The sequence below is a fragment of the Dama dama genome, chromosome 22, assembly GCF_033118175.1.
Source record: "Dama dama isolate Ldn47 chromosome 22, ASM3311817v1, whole genome shotgun sequence".
Taxonomy (NCBI): domain Eukaryota; kingdom Metazoa; phylum Chordata; class Mammalia; order Artiodactyla; family Cervidae; genus Dama; species Dama dama.
In genome coordinates this window covers 26,164,616-26,185,966 of record NC_083702.1, presented here as the reverse complement: position 1 = coordinate 26,185,966, position 21,351 = coordinate 26,164,616, and the positions used below count along the sequence as shown (strand labels likewise).

Sequence of the window (21,351 nt, the reverse complement as noted above, 5' to 3'; positions counted from 1 at the left end):
TTTCTAAAACGTACATCATATCTTATGTCTACTCTGTGTAAAATTTCTTAATGGTTTCTCATAACATGAAAAATAAATTCCAGGTTCCTTACTTTGACCCATAAAGTCTGACCCTGACCAACTCTTAGACCTTATTTCCTTCCAACATTCTGAGCTACAGCTTCATTGACCTTTACTGTTTCTGAGCCTCTCTCAGCTCATTTCTACTTCATGACACGCTTGGTATATGCTTCCTCTGGGTCATTTTGCCTATTTCCAGTCTATTCAACTCTCAATTCAAATTTCAACTCTTTAGGTGTCGTCTACACCCAACCCCAGGCTTCCCGGGTAGATCAGTGGTATAGAATCCGCCTGTCAATGCAAGAGACACTGGAGATGCAGGTTTGACTCTTGGGTCGAGAAGATCCCCTGGAGTAGGAAATGGCAAATCACTCCAGTATTCTTGCCTGGGAAATGCCATGAATGGAAGAGCCTGGTGGGCCACAGTCCATGGATCACAAAGAGTCTGACATGACTGAGCAGGAACATACACACCTTTCTTCTCCAGTCTCTATCATAACTTCACTTTGTCTTCACCACTGAACTCACCTAGTATTTCCCAGTGTGTGTAGTGTCTTCTCAGGGACCTATAGATCTTTCTTCACTACCATATTTTTAAGGACCAGAAAAGTTACTGGCACACAGTAGGTATGTAATAAATATGTTAAATGAATGAATGAATGTTGGCATTCACATCTGTTTGGCATCACTTATGCACACTTCAAGGGCTAGCTAAAATTTTAGACCTCGTTCATACTTAATCATTTCTTGTTCTTAATCATTTTGTTTTTATTGTTTCATATCACCATATCAGATACAATTTTATTTGTTTAAATAAATTCATTTTTCAAAGTGTGTATTCAAGGTAGGCTACTCAAAACTTGGTCCATCAACCAATGCTTATCATAAATTGTTACTAGTGTGAAACAAAGAAAAAGCAAACAAACAAACAAAAAACAAACAAAAAAAAGTCACTGGGAGAAAACATGTAGAAGTATTATGGAAAGTTACATCATATATCTGTTGAATTTAGTACTCATGATCAGGTTTTGTATTTTGTATCTTTGTTTTTATGTTATTTCTTAAGTATTTCATTTTATCATACTTCACAAATGTATTGACTATTATAGTTGAGAAATTTTTTTTTAAAACTTTTAAATTTTTTTTATTTATTTTTATTAGTTGGAGGCTAATTACTTTACAGTAATGTAGTGGTTTTTGCCATACATTGACATGAATCAGCCATGGATTTACATGTGTTCCCCATCCCAATCCCCTTTCCCACCTCCCTCCCCATCCCATCCCTCGGGGTCTTCCCAGTGCACCAGCCCTGAGCACTTGTCTCATGCATCCAACCTGGGCTGGTGATCTGTTTCACCCCTGATAATATACTTGTTTCAATGCTCTTCTCTCAGAACATCCCACCCTCGCCTTCTCCCACAGAGTCCAAAAGTCTGTTCTATACATGTGTGTCTCTTTTTCTGTTTTTGCATATAGGGTTATCATTACCATCTTTTAAAATTTCATATATATGCGTTAGTATACTGTATTGGTCTTTATCTTTCTGGCTTACTTCACTCTGTATAAGGGGCTCCAGCTTCATCCATCTCATTAGGACTGGTTCAAATGAATTCTTTTTAACGGCTGAGTAATATTCCATGGTGTATATGTACCACAGCTTCCTTATCCATTCATCTGCTGATGGGCATCTAGCTTGCTTCCATGTCCTGGCTATTATAAACAGTGCTGTGATGAACATTGGGGTGCACATGTCTCTTTCAGATCTGGTTTCCTCAGTGTGTATGCCCAGAAGTGGGATTGCTGGGTCATATGGCAGTTCTAATTTCCAGTTTTTTAAGAAATCTCCACACTGTTTTCCATAGCGGCTGTACTAGTTTGCATTCCCACCAACAGTGTAAGAGGGTTCCCTTTTCTCCACACCCTCTCCCGCGTTTATTGCCTGTAGACTTTTGGATAGCAGCCATCCTGACTGTCGTGTAATGGCACCTTGTTGTGGTTTTGATTTGCATTTCTCTGATAATGAGTGATGTTGAGCATCTTTTCATGTGTTTGTTAGCCATCTGTATGTCTTCTTTGGAGAAATGTCTGTTTAGTTTTTTGGCCCATTTTTTGATTGGGTCATTTATTTTTCTGGAATTGAGCTGCAGGAGCTGCTTGTATATTTTTGAGATTAATCCTTTGTCTGTTGCTTCGTTTGCTATTATTTTCTCCCATTCTGAGGGCTGTCTTTTCACCTTGCTTATAGTTCCCTTTAAAAACTTTTAACTTTTAACACAGCTAATTTCAGAAGCACTAATTCAAACTCCCTTTCTTTAGAAATAATAAGATAGCAATATTAACTATTTAATAAGATTGGAGATACCAGTTTATCACACATAAAAGTAGATCCCAGTTTTCCTTGAGACATAGTGATTTGTTTATGTGAAGAAGAAATAGTGAATTTAAAACATTATATTCAATAAAATCCTGAATTTAAAGCATAGGAAGGAAATTAGGGAAAATGCCTCTGGAAATAATCTTTTACCCTTCAAATAGTTATCATTTAATAATAAAGCCTATTTGAAAGCACAGAATAAGCTGGATCAATACCAGTAATAACCCTTCTGACTACTCGGTACTGTTTCACAAGAGTTGAGCAGAGAACAGGTTGATGAGCAACTGAAGCAGGATCAGAAGGAAATGTCAGGAAGCTAAGCCTCCAAGCCCCGACCTGTTCAAATTCAGTCTCTAGACTGTTCATCAAGACATTTTCAGTTCTCATCTTACCAAAACCTTAAGTAAACTAATTGAAATAGCTGAGAAAGTTTCCTAATAGAGCAGTTCTTCCTCCAGTAGTAAAGAGATGTCCCAATTATTCCGTTGTTAAGAGACACAAACCTTGGCCACTCACAGGGATGTCTGTCTCCTTTGGACTTCTCAGTTCTGGGAGCCTTTCATCCAAGTCTGGCCACAGTGACTATGAGACAAGAGTGACAGTAGATATGAGCCTGTCTCCTGTCAGCAATTATCCCGACATACTTCCACTTGACCTCAACACACTTCCCAGAGGCCGCCAAAGAGCCTCTGCTGTAATCATTCTTGGTCACTACCAATTTGGGTTGGATTTGATTCAGTGACTTAGAGGTGAAAGGCTCCATATTCAATTACCAGGCCCCCAGCTTCCTCAATTAATCAAAGACTGACATAATAGGTCTATTACAACTCTTAAAGAAAAGACCAGATCCAATCAATATCATTACTCTATAACTATAAAAAGAAATTAATATTCTTTATTTAAATCTGAAAACCAACACTGTGGCATTTAAACGAACTTGGTTACAATGCATTTCATCTAGAATTTTACTATGGGAAACTTGAACTTATTTAAAATGATGGTCAAACTATATACTCTGAGTTTCTAAAGCAGCCTTCTTTGGAGAAACTCAAGCATTTTCCTGTTTATTTCACTGTTTATCGTGCAACCATGGTTTGATGTCTTTGTAATTTGAGGCAGGGTTTATCTGGTCCAAAGGAGTGCTGTGAAACATTGTAACAATCATGATGGCACCTCTGAACTGCTAACTAAACCAGGATCTCTTATCTGTCATTGGATCAGGAAGTCCTAACTGAGTCAATGAAAAGGTGAAATTTGAAAGATCATAAAAGAACCAACAGTGAGGTTGCAAATCACTAGCAGTTAAGTGATTGCAAATATCTAAAGCAATAAAATGCTTCTGATGCTAAGGGACAGCCATATAAACCCAGAGGAAACTACTGGAAAAGTCAAAAGCCAGCTAATCTAATCTGAACTTTTGGTGACACTATCAACATATATAAAGTCATTTGAAGAGTTCAAAGTTTAACCTTATGTCTGAAATTCAAGGATAAAGCCAAAGCAGAGAATATATTTCCTTTCATCTACATGTCAAAATAAGAAACCACCTTCTACCTGACAAGGAAAGTGAGGATTATTTATATGGCAATTTATATTAAAAAAAAAAAAGTAGTACCAGTTCTTTGTGTTAAGACTGTAAAAGAAAGTTCAGGTTGTCTCATTCATTAATGTGTTAAAGTTAGAGGCTTCTGAGAGATTCTGAAATCTTTTACTTTGGTGCTATATTTTGTCACCTTTCTTCCCTTTTTAATATGCTTCCATTGATCTTACCTTTTTCATTTTTTACATCGGCTGTCAGGCACCACCTTGGGCTGGTCACCAGGATGCCAGAACCCTCGTCAGAAGCTTGTTCCTTTGAATTCAGCCCCTTGGGTGCTAAAATCTTCTCACCACTGCCCTTCATCCTTACCATTGTCATCTTTCTGATAGATATTTTGGAAAACTGAAAAATATTCCTTTACTAAATACATAGTATTTCCAACTATCTGCAGGTTGCTCCTTCCTGACAACATTCAGGGTGTTTGTTAATGCACGGAAAACATGTTGTCTGCAGTAATGCCACCTTGGTGGAGGTGTGACAAGCTGGTTGGACCATGCCAAGGAAAAAAATGGTGGTCGCTACAGTGAGCTCCTTGTGGAAGACACAAAATTTTTCTTCAACCTTCTGCAACTCTTTATTTTTCATCTCCTCTACAAAACGTGCATTATGCAGGTGAGGAAAGATAATTAAGACTACCCACAGTAACAGTAAAATGATTGCGTGATAACATTACAAGTAGACATTTCTTTTCACCCCAACAAGTGCTTCCCATATACTTCGTTAGGATGTTAACCTATAAGTGCTTCTAATCATTACAGGCTCTAGCTTTTAAGGACTAAGTGGCGTCAGGTATAAGCATGCCAGAGGAGGATCTGAGTGTGGCATTTTTCCTGTAGAACTGCAAGTGTCTGTCAGTAGGTACGGACATGGCAGACAGTACTTTACAGAATTTCCAAGGCTTGTGAGTAACTCAGAAAAATATGAGATCTATGGGCTTCTCAGGTGGTGCTAGTGGTAAAGAATTCACCTGCCAGTGTGGGAGATGTAAGAGATAAAGAGTTCGATCCCTGGGTCAGAGAGTTCCCCTGGAGAAGGGCATGGCCTCCCACCCTAGTATTCTTGCCTGGAGAATCCCATGGACAGAGGAGCCTGGTGGGCTATAGGCCATGGGGTCACAAAGAGTCAGACATGACTGAGTGAGCAACAAAAATGGAGATAAATTAACTTTGCTTTCCTCCTTGACCAAGCCTTTAAAAATTGATATTAACAAGTAGGTAAATTGGCTGATTCAGTTATGAAGAAATATAAATGATTATAAAAATCTTTGAAGAAATTTGAAACTCTTCATTGCTAACATCTCACTTGGAATTAGATGGCTAATGAGTGAGCTAAATCATAGAATAGTAGATTCTATGATCTATAGATCTAGAAAAAAATCTTAGAGATTAACTTACTCAATTCCTTCATTTGTTGAAGAGGAAACTGAGGCTTGAAAAAAATTAAGTGATTTGGGGTAAGTAGGTCAAACAGTGAATAGTAGTGAAAGAAAAGGCAGAATCTTATCTTCTGACTCTTAGTACAATGCTTGTTCCTCTAAACCAGGGGTCAGCAAATTACTGCCTGCAAACCAAATCCAGCCTACTGCCTTTTTCACATATCCTGTAAGGTAAGAAGGTTTTTGCATTTTCATATGATTTTTAAAAATTAAAAAAAAATATTTTGCAGCACATTATAGTTATAATTGGGTGCACAATTATAATTATAAATTGTATGAAATTCAAAACGAGGTGTCCATAAAAAACAAACAACAAATTTATGATTACCAAAGGGAAAGGGCAGTAAGGATAAATCAGGAGCTTGGGATTAACATATACACTCTACTGGGTGGCACTAGTGGTAAAGAACCTGCCTGCCAGTGCAGGAGATGTAAGAGACGTGGGTTCAATCCCTGGCTCGGGAAGATCCCCTACAGGACAGCATGGCAACCCACTCCAGTATTCTTACCTGGGAAATCCCATGGACAGAGGAGCCAGGCAGGGTATAGTCCATAGGGTCGCACAGAGTCGGACACTGCTGAAGTGACTTAGCATGCATGCAATACTATAGATAACTAACAAGGCCTTATCTAATGCAAGGAACTACATTCAGTATTTTGTAGTAACCTATAAGGGAAAAGAATCTGAACAAGTGTTGGGTTGGCCAAAAAGTTCATTTGGGTTCTTTATAACATCTTATGGGAAAACCTGAATGAACTTTGGCCAATCCAATATATATATATACAGTCCATGGAATTCTCCAGGCCAGAATACTGGAATGAGTAGCCTTTCCCTTCTCCACAGGATCTTCCCAACCCAGGGATCGAACCCAGATCCCCCACATTACAGGCAGATTCTTTGCCTGCTAAGCCACAAGAGAAGCCCAAGAACACTGGAGTGGGTAGCCTGTCCCTTCTCCAGCATATCTTCCTGACCCAGGAATCAAACTGAGGTCTCCTGCATTGCAGGCAGATTCTTTACCAACTGAGCTATCAGAGAGCCCCCATATCAGGGAGCCCCCATATCAGAGAGCCCCACCTGAAAGTAGCACAACGTTATAAATTAACTCTACTTTGATTTAAAAAAAAAAAAGAAAGTACAATTGTTAGAAAAAAATAAGCATAGGATTTCTCTTTGCTTAGGCATTCATAAATACAGTTTTATTGGAACACAGTCTTATGTTTGTTTGTAATAATATGTCTGTTTATGCATGCAAGCAGCAGAGTTGAGTAGTTGCAACAGAATCCACATGTGGAAATATTGTCTATCTGGTCTTTTACAGAAAAGTTTGCTGACCCTTGTTCTAAACAATGCATGAAAACTAGGCTGATTTAGTAGATTCAACCTCTCTCTTGACTCCACAATAGTAGATGGTGCAAAAATACAAAAATACCACCTCTGTATATAAGCATTAATATTATAAAAAAATCTTAGAATGAAGAAATTAATCATGAGTACAAAATTGCTAACTGACCCATGGGCAGCCTTGAACCTTCTGTGTAAATAGCACAAATTCTTGATTCTTACCCTCATAATGTAGTGATTCCTACTGTTTCTTTTGACTAAATCCAGCCCTTCTCTGCAAACTGTCATATATTTTAAAATTTGGCATAAATTATAATAAACTTTGATAAACTAATTTTTAAGCATATCACCAAATCTAGATGCCTACTCTGTTGCAAAGAACAAACACTAATATCATTGACCACCTATATGTGGCATAGCCTTTAAAGGAGGACTTCACAGTGTTCTAAGTCAACCCCTAGAGCACGTCCCAGGACCGATTTTGTTATCCTAAATCTGAGTCTCAGAGACATTAAGTGACTTGCAAGTTGCTCTTGGATGCCTTACTAGCAATATGGCAGCATGGCTGTCCCAACCCAGGGCGGGTATCCATGCCCACACTTTGCTGTTACCAACTATGCCTCTCTTGCATCTGGGTTAAAAACCCTTATACAGGGCTTCCCTGATGGTTCAGTGGTGAAGAATCTGCCTGCCAATACAGGAGACATGGATTCGACCTCTGATCAGGGAAGATCCCGCATGCCTCAGGGCAACTAAGCCCATGCACCACAACTATTGAGCCTGTTCTCTAGAGCCGGGAGCCACAGCTACTGAGCCCACATGCCTCAACTACGGAAGCCTGGGTGCCTTAGAGCCCGTGCTCCACAACAAGAGAAACCACTGCAATGAGAAGCCCGAGCACCGCAACTAGAGAGTAGCCCCTGCTCGTGGCAGCTAGAGAAAAGCAAGAAAGCAACAAAGACCCAGAGCAGCCAAAAATATAATAAATAAATAGTTAAAATTATATTTTTTTAAATCCCTGTACACCGAACTCCCTGGGCTGTCCAGTGGTTAAGACTCTGTGTTTCAGCTGCAGGAGTCATGGGTTTGATCCCTGGTCAAGGAACTAAGATCCTGCATGCCAAGCAGTGCAGCCAAAAATTAATTAAAAAAAAAAAACCCTGTACAGACTATACAGGTTCCAAAATCATATACAGTAATGTTATACCAGAAACTCCAGAGAAAATGGTTAGAATATACTTCTCAAGGGAGGCAAATGAAACTTCCGCTGGGATAGGCTGGTGTTAGATTTTTGCCTCCAGATGAAATAATCACCAGTATAAAAGAGATCAAAGCACCAAGAATAAAACATCATAGCATGCCATATTTTAAATTTAGTAGCAATTATTGACCTTCAGTTCCAAGACATACATTTAAAATATGTTGATATTAAGGCCGATGATGTTGCCATTTGACATTACTGGCCATTCAGAGGTGAAAATGAATCTCTATTGACAGCAATTATTCCTGAATACTCAGAGGCTTGTATGAAATAAGAGTATTTAAAATTTTAAAAGGAGATGATTTCAGAACTTGAGGCAGAAGCAGAAATGATTTCAAGCTTTCAAGACATCGGAGCCTTTTCTTACATTAGGCAATATATGAATATTGCTTCACTAAAGATTAATCATACATTTGCCACATTATTAAGTTAACAGGTTTCTGTGTCTGTGATTCATGCTGATAATAACTTTATTCCTATTAACAATAATTCTCGTTTGAAATCAGTAACGGAAACTTCCAAGTTGTGCTGTGAGCCTCTCAGTCTTAGAGGAGCTCTGCTGCCAGCACTTTTTCTTTAAAAAAATCATTCATTTTCCTCTGATTAAGGAAGGAACTTAATATTTTGATGGAACTAGGGCAGAACTAGCTAATATTCCCTTCTCTCTTGCTGTCTTTACCCAACTATAACAATCCGGTTTACTATCCCAAGGGTCATATTCAAGATCGGAAGATAAATTATCACCAGGACATATTTTATATAGATCAAAAAAAAAATCTCAGTGAAAATGTAGTCCGTCCCTGGGTGGAGGCAGTTAACAGAGCGATAGGCTCATTTTATAATCGGTGGGCTTGTTAGCAACTGCACTGACTTATGACTCTGCTTCTCCTTATGCTTCTCAAGTTGCACAACTGATAATTAGAGGAGGAGATAGTGAAGGTTTCAAACAAGAAGTTATCATCTCGGTGTTTGAGCCAGGTTGCTCTCCCAGGATGGGAGTAAAGCAGGAAGCCTAATGAAGTTCCCACAGTGTAAGAAAAAAAAAAAAATGGAGAACCCATTCCTTAAGGACAAAACTTGGGTTGACTTTCTCGCCAAGCCAATTAGTAGCTTTGTGTGCCACTGGGAATTAAAGAAATACTCTGTGCTGCTAATGATAATGACAAAGATGTGATTGTTGCAACAAAGCTCATGAACTATAAAAGTGAGACGATACACCTTTCCTGTGACACGGTGCTTTAGGTCTGACCTAACAGTTATAACCTAACAAAAGGTTTAGAGCACTTGAAGAGACTCCAAGTTAATGTCAGAGTTTTAGTTAGTATTAGGATTTATTTTTAAAATGAAATCCTGGCACTATGTTGAGGGTTTGCAATGGGGCAGAGGTATTGTTAGTTGTTGTAGGTTTTTGTATGTTTGTTTTTAATTTCTTCTACTTTATTGTGCAACTTTTTTCGTGGAGTTCCCTTTTTGGTCCTCTAGTGCTTCACAGTTAGTTTGAAAGGAGAGTATAGACACAAGTCTGTTTTCTCTCTTTTTTTTTCATTTTAATTGACATATTAAAAATGAGACCAATGCAGGGAGCCTATAAGGATAGCCTACATCAAGTAAGGGGTTTCTACACTGGGCCCCTCTTCTTAGGGAAAAATCATTCTTACTTATTTTGCTACCAAACTCAATGCTATTTAAAGGATATACTAGCCACAATCTATTGTTTATGAGTGAAAAGAAAGTCTTAATACTTTCTGCTGGCTTTTGCTTTATTGTTGGGAAAAACAAAAAACTTTACTTGCTTATATGCAGTATTTGTTACTTGATTTCTTATGTGTCATCTGAAGCACAAAATTAGGGTCTCTGTTACTTTTCCAAGGAAAATTAAGAGGAAAGACTAGATGACAAAAGATTCAGCATAAAGAATCAGTAGCATTGTTAATGGACTAAACAGGGCTCCTGCTGACCTTTGTCAGCTCATAATCATGACCTCGAAGACGTGGGGAACATCCAGCTTATCTATCACAGAGTACAGGCCAGGGACAAGGCATCTGCCACAGGAATCTTCCTCTAAAGTTAAACCACTGTCTTTTTTTCTTTTTTAAAATCATTTTATTTATTTATTCATTTATTTTGGCTTCACCATGGGGCATGTGGGATCCTAGTTCCCCAACCAGAGACCAAACCCACAGACACTCCCTGCATTGGAAGCTCAGAGTATTAACCACTGGACCACCAGGGAAGTCTTAAACCACTGTATTAATGCATGGCTCTTTCCCTGTTGAAAAGCAGATTCCTTCAGGATATTATCTGCAGACCGTGAATTCCAATCTTAATCTGCGTGGATCGCTTCTGCCAGTTTCAGTCATGAATGTCGTCAGTATCCTACCACTACTCATTCTGGCTCCTTCCATGGACTATTTCAGCACCTGCCTGCTTCCCTCTAAGAGAGATGGCTCTTTTCTGTCAGCATGCATTCGTAAGTACAACTTACCATTTCTAGTCAGTGGTTTGCAACTTTTTTTTCATTGGAGGGCAGTTACTTTACAATATTGTGTTGATTTCTGCCATACACCATCATGAATGAGCTACAGGTATACATATGTCCCCTCTTAATGCTCCCTGCCGTCTTCCACACCACTGTCCGTGGCCACAGAGCACTGGGTTGAACCCCGTATCACACGGCAAATTCCCACCGGCTGTCTGTTTTACGTATGGTAAATTATATGTTTCCGTGCTACTCTCTCAATTCATCCTACCCTCTCCATCCCACACTAAAATAAGAAACCCTGTACAAGGCTCTAAGTTAGCTATGTGCTCTGGAGTAGAGTCTGATTTTGACAAATTAGGAAGAAGGTACATTCAAAAGTACTGATGTCCAATTTCTTGGACATCTCTACATGGACATCAGTGTTCCGTTTTCTTCCTATCCTTTTATGCTTCTCAGAAGACACACCTGATATAAAGACTCGGTGAAATTTTCAGTGCCACCAAATGGCCTCTCCTTCTTCACGTAAAGCAGTCTCTACTCCTAAGTTGATGCTGAGAATGTTTTTAAAAATTAACACAGGTAAGCAATAATACATGGGAGGAATTAACTTCTGAACCAGCAAAAAAAATTATTACCAGTTAGTACTGTGACTCAGTTTCAGTACAGTACTTTTTCTAGTAAGGTGTGCAAGAGTAATTTTCAAACAGTTTTTCCTCCTTGAGATAGACGTTGTTGTCCAGTTGCTAAGTCATGTCCGACTCTTTGGGATTTCATGGACTACAGCACGCCAAGCTTCCCTGTCCTTCATTTAAAATTTTAATTTTTTAAAAATCATAAATAGCTTCATGGATCTAAAATTTAATATACAAATAAGGTCAACTTATGTTCGTATATTCTCTCTATTCCTTTGGGTGTCCATTTACATATTCTTTTTTTTTTTTTCTCTTTATTTTATTTTTAAAAAAAATACATTTCCATCCCGATCCCCACTCCCACCTCCCTCTCCACCCGATTCCCCCGGGTCCTCCCAGTGCACCAGGCTGGAGCACTTGTCTCATGCATCCCACCTGGGCTGGTGAGCTGTTTCACCATAGATAGTATACATGCTGTTCTTTTGAAATATCCTACCCTCACATTCTCCCACAGAGTTCAAAAGTCTGTTCTGTATTTCTGTGTCTCTTTTTCTGTTTTGCATATGGGGTTATCGTTACCATCTTTCTAAATTCCATATATATGTGTTAGTATGCTGTAATGTTCTTTATCTTTCTGGCTTACTTCACTCTGTATAAGGGGCTCCAGCTTCATCCATCTCATTAGGACTGGTTCAAATGAATTCTTTTTAATGGCTGAGTAATATTCCATGGTGTATATGTACCACAGCTTCCTTATCCATTCATCTGCTGATGGGCATCTAGGTTGCTTCCATGTCCTGGCTATTATAAACAGTGCTGCGATGAACATCGGGGTGCACGTGTCTCTTTCAGATCTGGTTTCCTCAGTGTGTATGCCCAGAAGTGGGATTGCTGGGTCATATGGCAGTTCTAATTTCCAGTTTTTTAAGAAATCTCCACACTGTTTTCCATAGCGGCTGTACTAGTTTGCATTCCCACCAACAGTGTAAGAGGGTTCCCTTTTCTCCACACCCTCTCCAGCATTTATTGCTTGTAGACTTTTGGATAGCAGCCATCCTGACTGGCGTGTAATGGTACCTCACTGTGGTTTTGATTTGCATTTCTCTAATAATGAGTGATGTTGAGCATCTTTTCATGTGTTTGTTAGCCATCTGTATGTCTTCTTTGGAGAAATGTCTGTTTAGTTCTTTGGCCCATTTTTTGATTGGGTCATTTATTTTTCTGGAATTGAGCTGCAGGAGTTGCTTGTATATTTTTGAGATTAATCCTTTGTCTGTTTCTTCATTTGCTATTATTTTCTCCCAATCTGAGGGCTGTCTTTTCACCTGACTTATAGTTTCCTTTGTAGTGCAAAAGCTTTTAAGTTTCATTAGGTCCCATTTGTTTAGTTTTGCTTTTATTTCCAATATTCTTGGAGGTGGGTCATAGAGGATCTTGCTGTGATTTATGTCGGAGAGGGTTTTGCCTATGTTCTCCTCTAGGAGTTTTATAGTTTCTGGTCTTACATTTAGATCTTTAATCCATTTTGAGTTTATTTTTGTGTATGGTGTTAGAAAGTGTTCTAGTTTCATTCTTTTACAAGTGGTTGACCAGTTTTCCCAGCACCACTTGTTAAAGAGGTTGTCTTTTTTCCATTGTATATCCTTGCCTCCTTTGTCAAAGATAAGGTGTCCATAGGTTCGTGGATTTATCTCTGGGCTTTCTATTCTGTTCCATTGATCTATATTTCTGTCTTTGTGCCAGTACCATACTGTCTTGATGACTGTGGCTTTGTAGTAGAGTCTGAAGTCAGGCAGGTTGATTCCTCCAGTTCCATTCTTCTTTCTCAAGATTACTTTGGCTATTTGAGGTTTTTTGTATTTCCATACAAATTGTGAAATTCTTTGGTCTAGTTCTGTGAAAAATACCGTTGGTAGCTTGATAGGGATTGCATTGAATCTATAGACTGCTTTGGGTAGAATAGCCATTTTGACAATATTGATTCTTCCAATCCATGAACACGGTATGTTTCTCTCTGTTTGTGTCCTCTTTGATTTCTTTCATCAGTGTTTTATAGTTTTCTATGTACATTTACATATTCTTAAAGAATTATCCTCCCATTTTTAAAATAAAGATTCAGTTGCTCAGTTGTGTCCAGCTCTTTGAAAGCCCATGGACTGGAGCACGCCAGGTTTCCCTGTCATTCATTATATCCCAGAGTTTGCTCAAACTCATGTCCATTGAATCGGCCATGATGTCCAACCATTGCATCTTCTGTCATCCCTTCTCCTCCTGCTCTCAGTCTTTCCCAGCATCAGGGTCTTTTCCAATGAGTTGGCTCTTCACATCAGGAGGCCAAAGTATTGAGCTTCAGCTTCAGCATCAGTCCTTCCAGTGAATATTCGGGGTTGATTTCTTTTAGGATTGACTGGTTTGATCTCTTGGCTGACCAAGGGACTCTCAAGAGTCTTCTCCAACACCATAATTCAAAAACATCAAATGTGTAAGTTTAAAGTACACAATGCTATAAATTCTGTATTGCAAAATATTTATGACAATAAGGTTAGCTAACACATCTTTGACCTCATATAATTGCTACTTTGTTGTTGTTATGTTGCTGCTGCTAAGTCACTTCAGTCCTGTCTGACTCTGTGTGACCCTGTAGATGGCAGCCCATCAGGCTCTGCCATCCCTGGGATTCTCCAGGCAAGAGCACTGCAGTGGGTTGCCATTTCCTTCTCCAATGTGAAAAGTGAAATGAAGTCGCTCAGTTGTGTCCGACTCTTAGTGACCCCATGGACCAAAGCCTACCAGGCTCCTCTGTCCATGGGATTTTCCAGGCAAGAGTACTGGAGTGGGGTGCCGTTGCCTTCTCCTTGTTGTTGTTATGGTCCCGTCTTAATTTTTAAAGTGAAAAAAATTTAGGACATCTTACACAGATCCCATCCCTGAATCAGGCAGATCCTCTGGAGAAGGAAATGTCAACCCACTCCAGCATTCTTGCCTAGAAAATTCCATGGTCAAAGGAGCCTGGTGGGCTACAGTTCATAGGGCAGCAAAGAGTTGGACACGACTGAACACTGACCTCATATTATTACCTTTTTGTTGTTGTTGATATGGTCTACTCTCCATTTTTTAAAGTGAAAAAAATATATAGGACTTCTTACTCAGAACACAATCTGAGTAAAGTAAAGTAAAATTACTTTTCACTTAAAGTAATAGAGCATAAAGTAAAATTTCTGCCAATGAAATGGGAGAGGAGGAGCATTCTGGTGATGTTCTCCTCTGTCTCGCTGTGGTCCCCCAGGCACTGCCATGGAACAAGAGGACAAGCATTGGAGCAGGAAAACCAAGCTCATCTAATGACCAGAGATTGGGGTCTCAGCCCCTACTCTGCTGCTGAGCTGTTCCTGGGTGACTGGGGAAAGCCACTTAATTTTGTCTTCTAGTTCACTTTTTTAACTGAGGGCCATACCTGAGATAAATTTTGGAACCTTTTGTCCCGCAAAACGTTTGAAATCATTCAAGGAGATAATAGTGCCTAGAGCACAGCTGGGGCACAGAGTGGAAGCTCTATAAATATTAGCTGATGCTGAGTCATCATTTGCAAGGGCAGGTCTAATTGTTTGGTGAGGATAAACAGAAAGCAGAGGAAGTTTGAAACTCTTAAGAAATAGCATGCAATGGCAACATTATGTCTTATCATCTACTTGAGAAATAATTTCATTGAGAATCAAGGCCAGGCATCTGGAAGTTTCTTTTCTCTTGGTTAATCTGTTGTTATTCTTAAAACCTCCTTTGTAGAGATCTGTGAAGACAACACAGTCTTCTGGCAACCCATTATTACATATTTTTTTTTGCTGTTTCTCTGTTTATAGAAGTTACATTTTAGCATATGTGCCTCCTGTTATTTACCAGAGCCATCAACAAGATCACTCCAGATCACATCACAGAGTAGATTTGTTTTTAGAAAGAACTCAAAGTGACTAAACTCAGTTTATCTTCAATTGTAGAGGTCTTCAGTACAAAGTATTTTTTGATTTATTCTGTAAGCCAGTAACCCTGACATTATTTATTGTTATAGGTTTAGACAAACTCTAAAACTTAATAGGTTTTAATAATCCTTAAATCTTACAAACTGCTTTTTTTTTTTTTTGTCTTCTAGTATAGAAATCCAAACCAGTATTTAGTGAATGCCCAGCACTGTTTGAGGATAGAAAAGAAAAGTAAGACTTTGTACATACCCTCAGCGAGTATACTATTAAAATATAATGAATGCAGAACAACATCGGGGTAAATTTATATTGCAAAATGCCAAAACTCTTGGCAGTCTTGTACAGAATCATGAAAATTCAGTCTAAGCTTCTGAATTATGCTTTATTACTAAAAAATTTTTTAAATTGGGTTAATTTAGAGAAATATGGTATACAATATGGATGAAAGAACTACTCTTTAAAATCCTTCCTGTGAATTCCCTGGCAGTCCAATGGTTAGCTTTCACTAATGAGGGCCTGGGTGAGGACTCAGCTACATTCTCTGGTCGGGAAACTAAGATCTTGCAAGCCACAAGGCGTGGCCAAAAAAAAGTAAAATCCTTCCTGAGTATCAGTTCAGTTCAGTCGCTCAGTTGTGTCCGACTCTTTGCGACCCCATGAATCGCAGCACGCCAGGCCTCCTTGTCCATCACCAACTCCCGGAGTTTAGTCAAACTCATGCCCATCGAGTCGGTGATGCCATCCAGCCATCTCATCCTCTGTTGTCCCCTTCTCCTCCTGCCCCCAATCCCTCCCAGCATCAGGGTCTTTTCCAATGAGTCAACTCTTCACATCAGGTGGCCAAAGTATTGGAGTTTCAGCTTCAGCATCAGTCCTTCCAGTGTATACCCAGGACTGATCTCCTTTAGGATGGACTGGTTGGATCACCTTGCAGTCCTAGGGACTCTCAAGCGTCTTCTCCAACACCACAGTTCAAAAGCATCAATTTTTCAGCACTCAGATTTCTTCACAGTCCAGCTCTCACATCCATACATGACCACTGGAAAAACCATAGCCTTGACCAGACGGACCTTTGTTGGCAAAGTAATGTCTCTGCTTTTTAATATGCTATCTAGGTTGGTCACAACTTTCCTTCCAAGGAGTAAGCATCTTTTAATTTCATGGCCACAGTCACCATCTGCAGTGATTTTGGAGCCCAAAAAAATAAAGTCTGACACTGTTTCCACTGTCTCCCCATCTATTTCCCATGAGGTGATGGGACCAGATCTCCTGAGCATAAGAAATCTTAAATTCACTTGAAATATGATCACTTTCCCTTGGACAATTCTCCAGTCTCACATATTTGAAAGCATGTCTATTCTTAAAGAAGTGTATGTGTTTTTCTGGAGAAAGAAAAGTTAGATAGAGTTATCTAATATATTATTTGATGTTAATGAACTAAATATTCCCTGTGAAGGTTGGTAACAGACTTAGTGGGCAAGAAGAAAAGGAAAAAAACTAGATTCATCTAAAAAACCTGAGCTATATCCTTCTGAGCACAAATTACTGAATTCAATTGTTTCTAAGCCAGACTCCATTTATTTGTTCATTTACATACTTGCTCACTTATTTGCATAATACTTTGCTCTGGGGAAATAAAGAGGTGTTATGATATGCATCTTTTTAACTAGATGTTTGCTTAAGTTTTCCATATCTTGCTTGTGATTATGGAAGATTAATAAGTTTTATCAGGACATAGAAGCATAAACCTAGGGTACTTTTTGATAGTAATTTACATAACTGAATTAATCTAACATTAAAATTTACTTTTGCTTTGAACCTAAGTGCCTTGAAAATGTGAGTGAAGTATGTAAGTAAATAAATTATGAACAAACAAATATTTATGAATTCCTCATTTGAACCTAGACACCTTCCTATGCATATCCCACTTAATCTCATGATAAATCATCATTTACTAGGTCAAGGATCTCAAAGATAATGTCTTATTTGAATTCAGACCTTCTAATTCTAAGGATGTTGTTTTATTGTTTATTATTATTATTATTCCACTTACTAGCTATCTATAGTTCTTTTTTATTGGAGTATAATTGTTTTACAATGTTGTGTTAGTTTCTGCTCTATGACAGCGTGAATCAGTCATATGAATACCTACATACTGTCTCTCGAGTTTCCCCTCCCGTACCCCGATTCCACCCCTCTAGGTCGGTCATCACAGAGCACCAAGCTGAGTTCCCTGTGGTATAAGCAGCTTCCCACGAGGTACGTGTTTCACATGTGGTAGTGTATATATGTCGATGTTACTCTCTCAATTCGTCATCCTCTTTCCTTCCCCCACTGTGTCCAAGTCTGTTTTCTACTTCTGTACCTGCATTCCTCTATTCCCCTATTCCCAACCTGCAAATAGATTAATCAGAACCATTTTTCTAGACTCCACATATATACATTAATACACAATATTCGTTTTTCTCTTTCACATTTACTTTATATGACAGGCTCTAGGTTCATTCACCTCACTACAACTGACTCAATTTTGTTCCTTTCTATGGTTGGGTAATATTCCATTATATATATATGTATCATATGTTCTTTATCCATTCATCTGTCAATGGCTGTCTAGGTTGCTTCCATGTCCTGGCTATTGTAAATAGTGCTGTTTTGAACATTTCAATTATAGACATTATCAATGTTAATTTGGAATCCTTACTGCTATTTCTAATCAAGGCTATGAAGTAAATGAAAAATCCTTCTGCCATCACAATGAGTTGGTCTTTAAGGTTCCCCAACTCCCTTTCACAATCAGTCACTCCCAGTCCAAGGACTGTCATGTTTAAGGAGGCAGCTGGTGCTGATGCTGCGATGCCTAGGGTTTGACAAGGATAATGACAGCCCAGGCCAAGAGTGAGGGATAGAGCACTCTCATTTGTTGGTCAAAGTAGAAATTTAACAAAGAAAAAAAAATGAGTTTGCTTTTCTTTATCTAGCTCATAACAATGCGAGGAAAGAGGGGTTTCTGATTGAAGAAAGGACATTCTTGAGTTTATCAGCTAAATAAATTAACAAGTATATGACCGTACCAATGATAAAAAAAATCTCTGAATCTTTTAGAACTTGGAAGACAAAGGTTTGATACACACAGAGTGTTTCATCAAGACTGTATTTTCCTAACATTACACGAGACAGATGTGTCTATTTAAAAGTCAGCTTAATACACCAAAAATCTAGAATCAGTGATATTATGATGTATCCTCTGTCATAGTTGGATATACTTTGTTTTAGCTTTTTTCAGTTCAAAAATGTTTACACCATGAGTATTTCCTCTCCTACCGTTAGTTAAAATCCAGTATGTGGCATTTAGTAGCTAGTGCTGACACACACCAGTATTAATCTGACTAAAATTAACCTAATTAAGATTGTTATTAAGCCTTATACAAAGCAGAAGTGCACAACGCAGGAGGTAGCTGTTATCTTGGCTTTTAAGTGACATTGATGTTGAAATGCAGATAAAGTATATTAAAAATACCTTCCAAGCCTTCCTCTTTAAAATAAAACTTGAAAATTCAAATCCTAATTCAAAGTTCTTTACAATTCAGGTACAGCCAAGATGCTGGTCCCTTTTTATATAACCAGTACCTTCTACTAGTTCTAATAATTGACAGAGTTTCTTTTTGGTTGGATTCAAAGTGCTTGATAAATTAAAATCCAAGCCAGGGATCCAGTTACCTTCATTGAAAGTAGGATTATTTCATTAAAACTCCTTTTTCTCTAGCATAGTTTTCAGAACTGTGACACCAAGAAACATCATGGTGTATACCTTCTGCAAAATACCTGGCAGGAAGTTTTGTAAACATTAAAAAAAGTAACATGCAAATATCTAGCCTGAATAACTTGTTCATTCAGTTGTTCATTTGTTTAATAAAAGCACATTGATGTTCTTAGGTTCTTACTTTTAAAGTTGACGTCAACACTGGAATTAAATTTGAGGTAAAGTAGAGCAGAAGGATAATAGTTTTTTCCAGGGAAAATAATTTTTCCATGGGTTGGAGGGAGGGATGGTTTCTGAATGATTCAAGTGTGTTACATTTATTGTGTACTTTATTTCTATTATTGTTATATCAATTCCATCTCAGATCATCAGACATTAGATCTCTGAGGTTGGGGACCCCTAAATTAGACCATCTAGTAAGTCAACTGAAGCAATATTTTATGCCTTACAGATATGTTTGTGTAACTGATCTCCATGCAAATGAATGACCTATTCCAGATTCAGAAGTTAAAATACAAACTGAGGCTGAACGTCCTGAAATGAGTTCCCAGTGGTCTAAAGAGAAACAAAAGACAGAATATGGATAGCTCAATTCAAACACAGGAACATACCACTAACAAGATAAACTAAGCAAAAACCATATGCCAAGTAGCAGGTGAGAAAGACCTTCCACAAAGGCACAAATATATGTGATGATAAAATCATAGCTGTCTCTATAACAGTCTTTTGTGGACACCAGTGTGTTCTTACATTAGCCAGTTTCCTGTTCTTGGAATTTGCCAAAATCATGGATCTGAGGACAATTTCTCAAGGGCTCAAGAGTTTCATACTTTCAGTTGTGTTATGTATCAGACACTCATACATCAAATGACACATAAAAAAAAATCCATAGTTTTCTCAGTGAGGCAAATTTATCCAATGTTGGAAACATCTTTACATATTTATATTGTAGTGTTAGATTTTGCTTCAACAGGAAATGGCAAGTACAACCAAAATGTTTGAATAAATTCTGGCTTAAAAAATTCATTGTGGTCTGATTTGAAAAATTATTACATGGTGGGATAATAGAATAAACTCTAAGAGATTTAAGACTTTTAGAGAGTTGTCTACAACCATATGTGTGTTCAGCCCCTTCAGTCATGTCCAAATCTTTGCAACCCTATGGGCTATAGCCCACCAGGCTTCTTTGTCCATGGGATTCTCCAGGCAAGAATACTGGGGTGGGTTGCTGTTCCCTCCTCCAGGGGATCTTCCCAACGCAGGGTCAAACCCAGGTTTCCCGCATTGCAGGCAGATTCTTTACCGTTTGAGCCACCAGTGAAGCCCCTACAATCATATAGCCAATATTAAAGCATATATTATTTATCTGAATATAAGATCTCTTTTGGAACCACGTGCTTTATCTTGTAAATACAGATCCGCTAGAGGTTTAAAATATGTGCTTTCTGATAAACTATGCTCTGCTTTGGACAAGTTATGATCTCATAGGTGTTAAGGATAAAATTGAAGCAGATTTAATTTAGGTTGAAATCCAGCTTTGTTTTGCACCAGAGTGCAGTAGCAAATAAAAAGCAAATGCAGTGAGTTTGATGTTTCAGGTAAAATATGCTTTGCCCTAAAATATCTAGGTAGATGAACTATATTTGTACTTTGCTTGAAATTGTTTGGAGAACTGTTTTTTATTGGATTTTCCTAGAACAGGTCTCAGAGCTTCTTGGATCTGGTTGAATGTAGGTCTGATCAAACCTTCTAGGATGGAGCCTGAAATTCTGTCTAGCAAGCTGCCAGGTGATTCCTATGCTGTTGATCAAAGACTAGACTTTAAGTTTCAAGGACAGAGCAAAAAGCCAAGAGACTGCTCTCTCACATTTCATGCTTGTATACTGCCAGCAGAGGCTTCGATTAAAAAATGCCACAATTTTGCATCAGGTCAGAGCTAAAATTCAGCAGTAGGCAATAAAAGCTGACAAGTCAACCAAGATTTGGCCAACTACTACACTCATGGGCCAAATCTGGCCTGCCATTTGCTTTTACATTATCTGCAAGCTAAAAGTTGTTTTCACTGATGAACCTTTGCAATTGATTTTATAAGAAATGGTAACTTTGAATACCAATTAAGAGAAATTACATCACACTCCCAAAAAAGCATTATTAGTTTGAATCTTATCAATAAAAAATTTGTAGAAAATGTATTCTGTTTCTTGTTATATAATACTTACATAGCTTCAGAATGTTGCCTTTTGTCACATAAAGCCAAAAATACTTACTACTGGTTTTTTACAAAAAAATTTGCCCATCTCTTGTCTAATCTATTGCCTCTAAAGCTATAAACTTCCCTGGATAAAATACAATATAAGCCTTTTTATATAAAACAGGTAATAACAAAAAAAAAAGGTGGGGGGGGAGTGGACATGATATCTTTATC

The 21,351-nt window shown here is 38.3% G+C and overlaps 1 protein-coding gene across 1 annotated transcript in view; it reads left to right on the top strand.

Moving 5' to 3' along the window:
• Window positions 1–21,351, top strand: part of SLC15A5 (solute carrier family 15 member 5) — a 90,954-nt gene that overhangs the window by 21,360 nt on the left and 48,243 nt on the right. Inside the window, 2 exon segments of the mRNA XM_061124198.1 lie at window positions 4,426–4,646; window positions 10,359–10,545. Coding sequence (XP_060980181.1) covers window positions 4,426–4,646; window positions 10,359–10,545 — 408 coding nt within the window.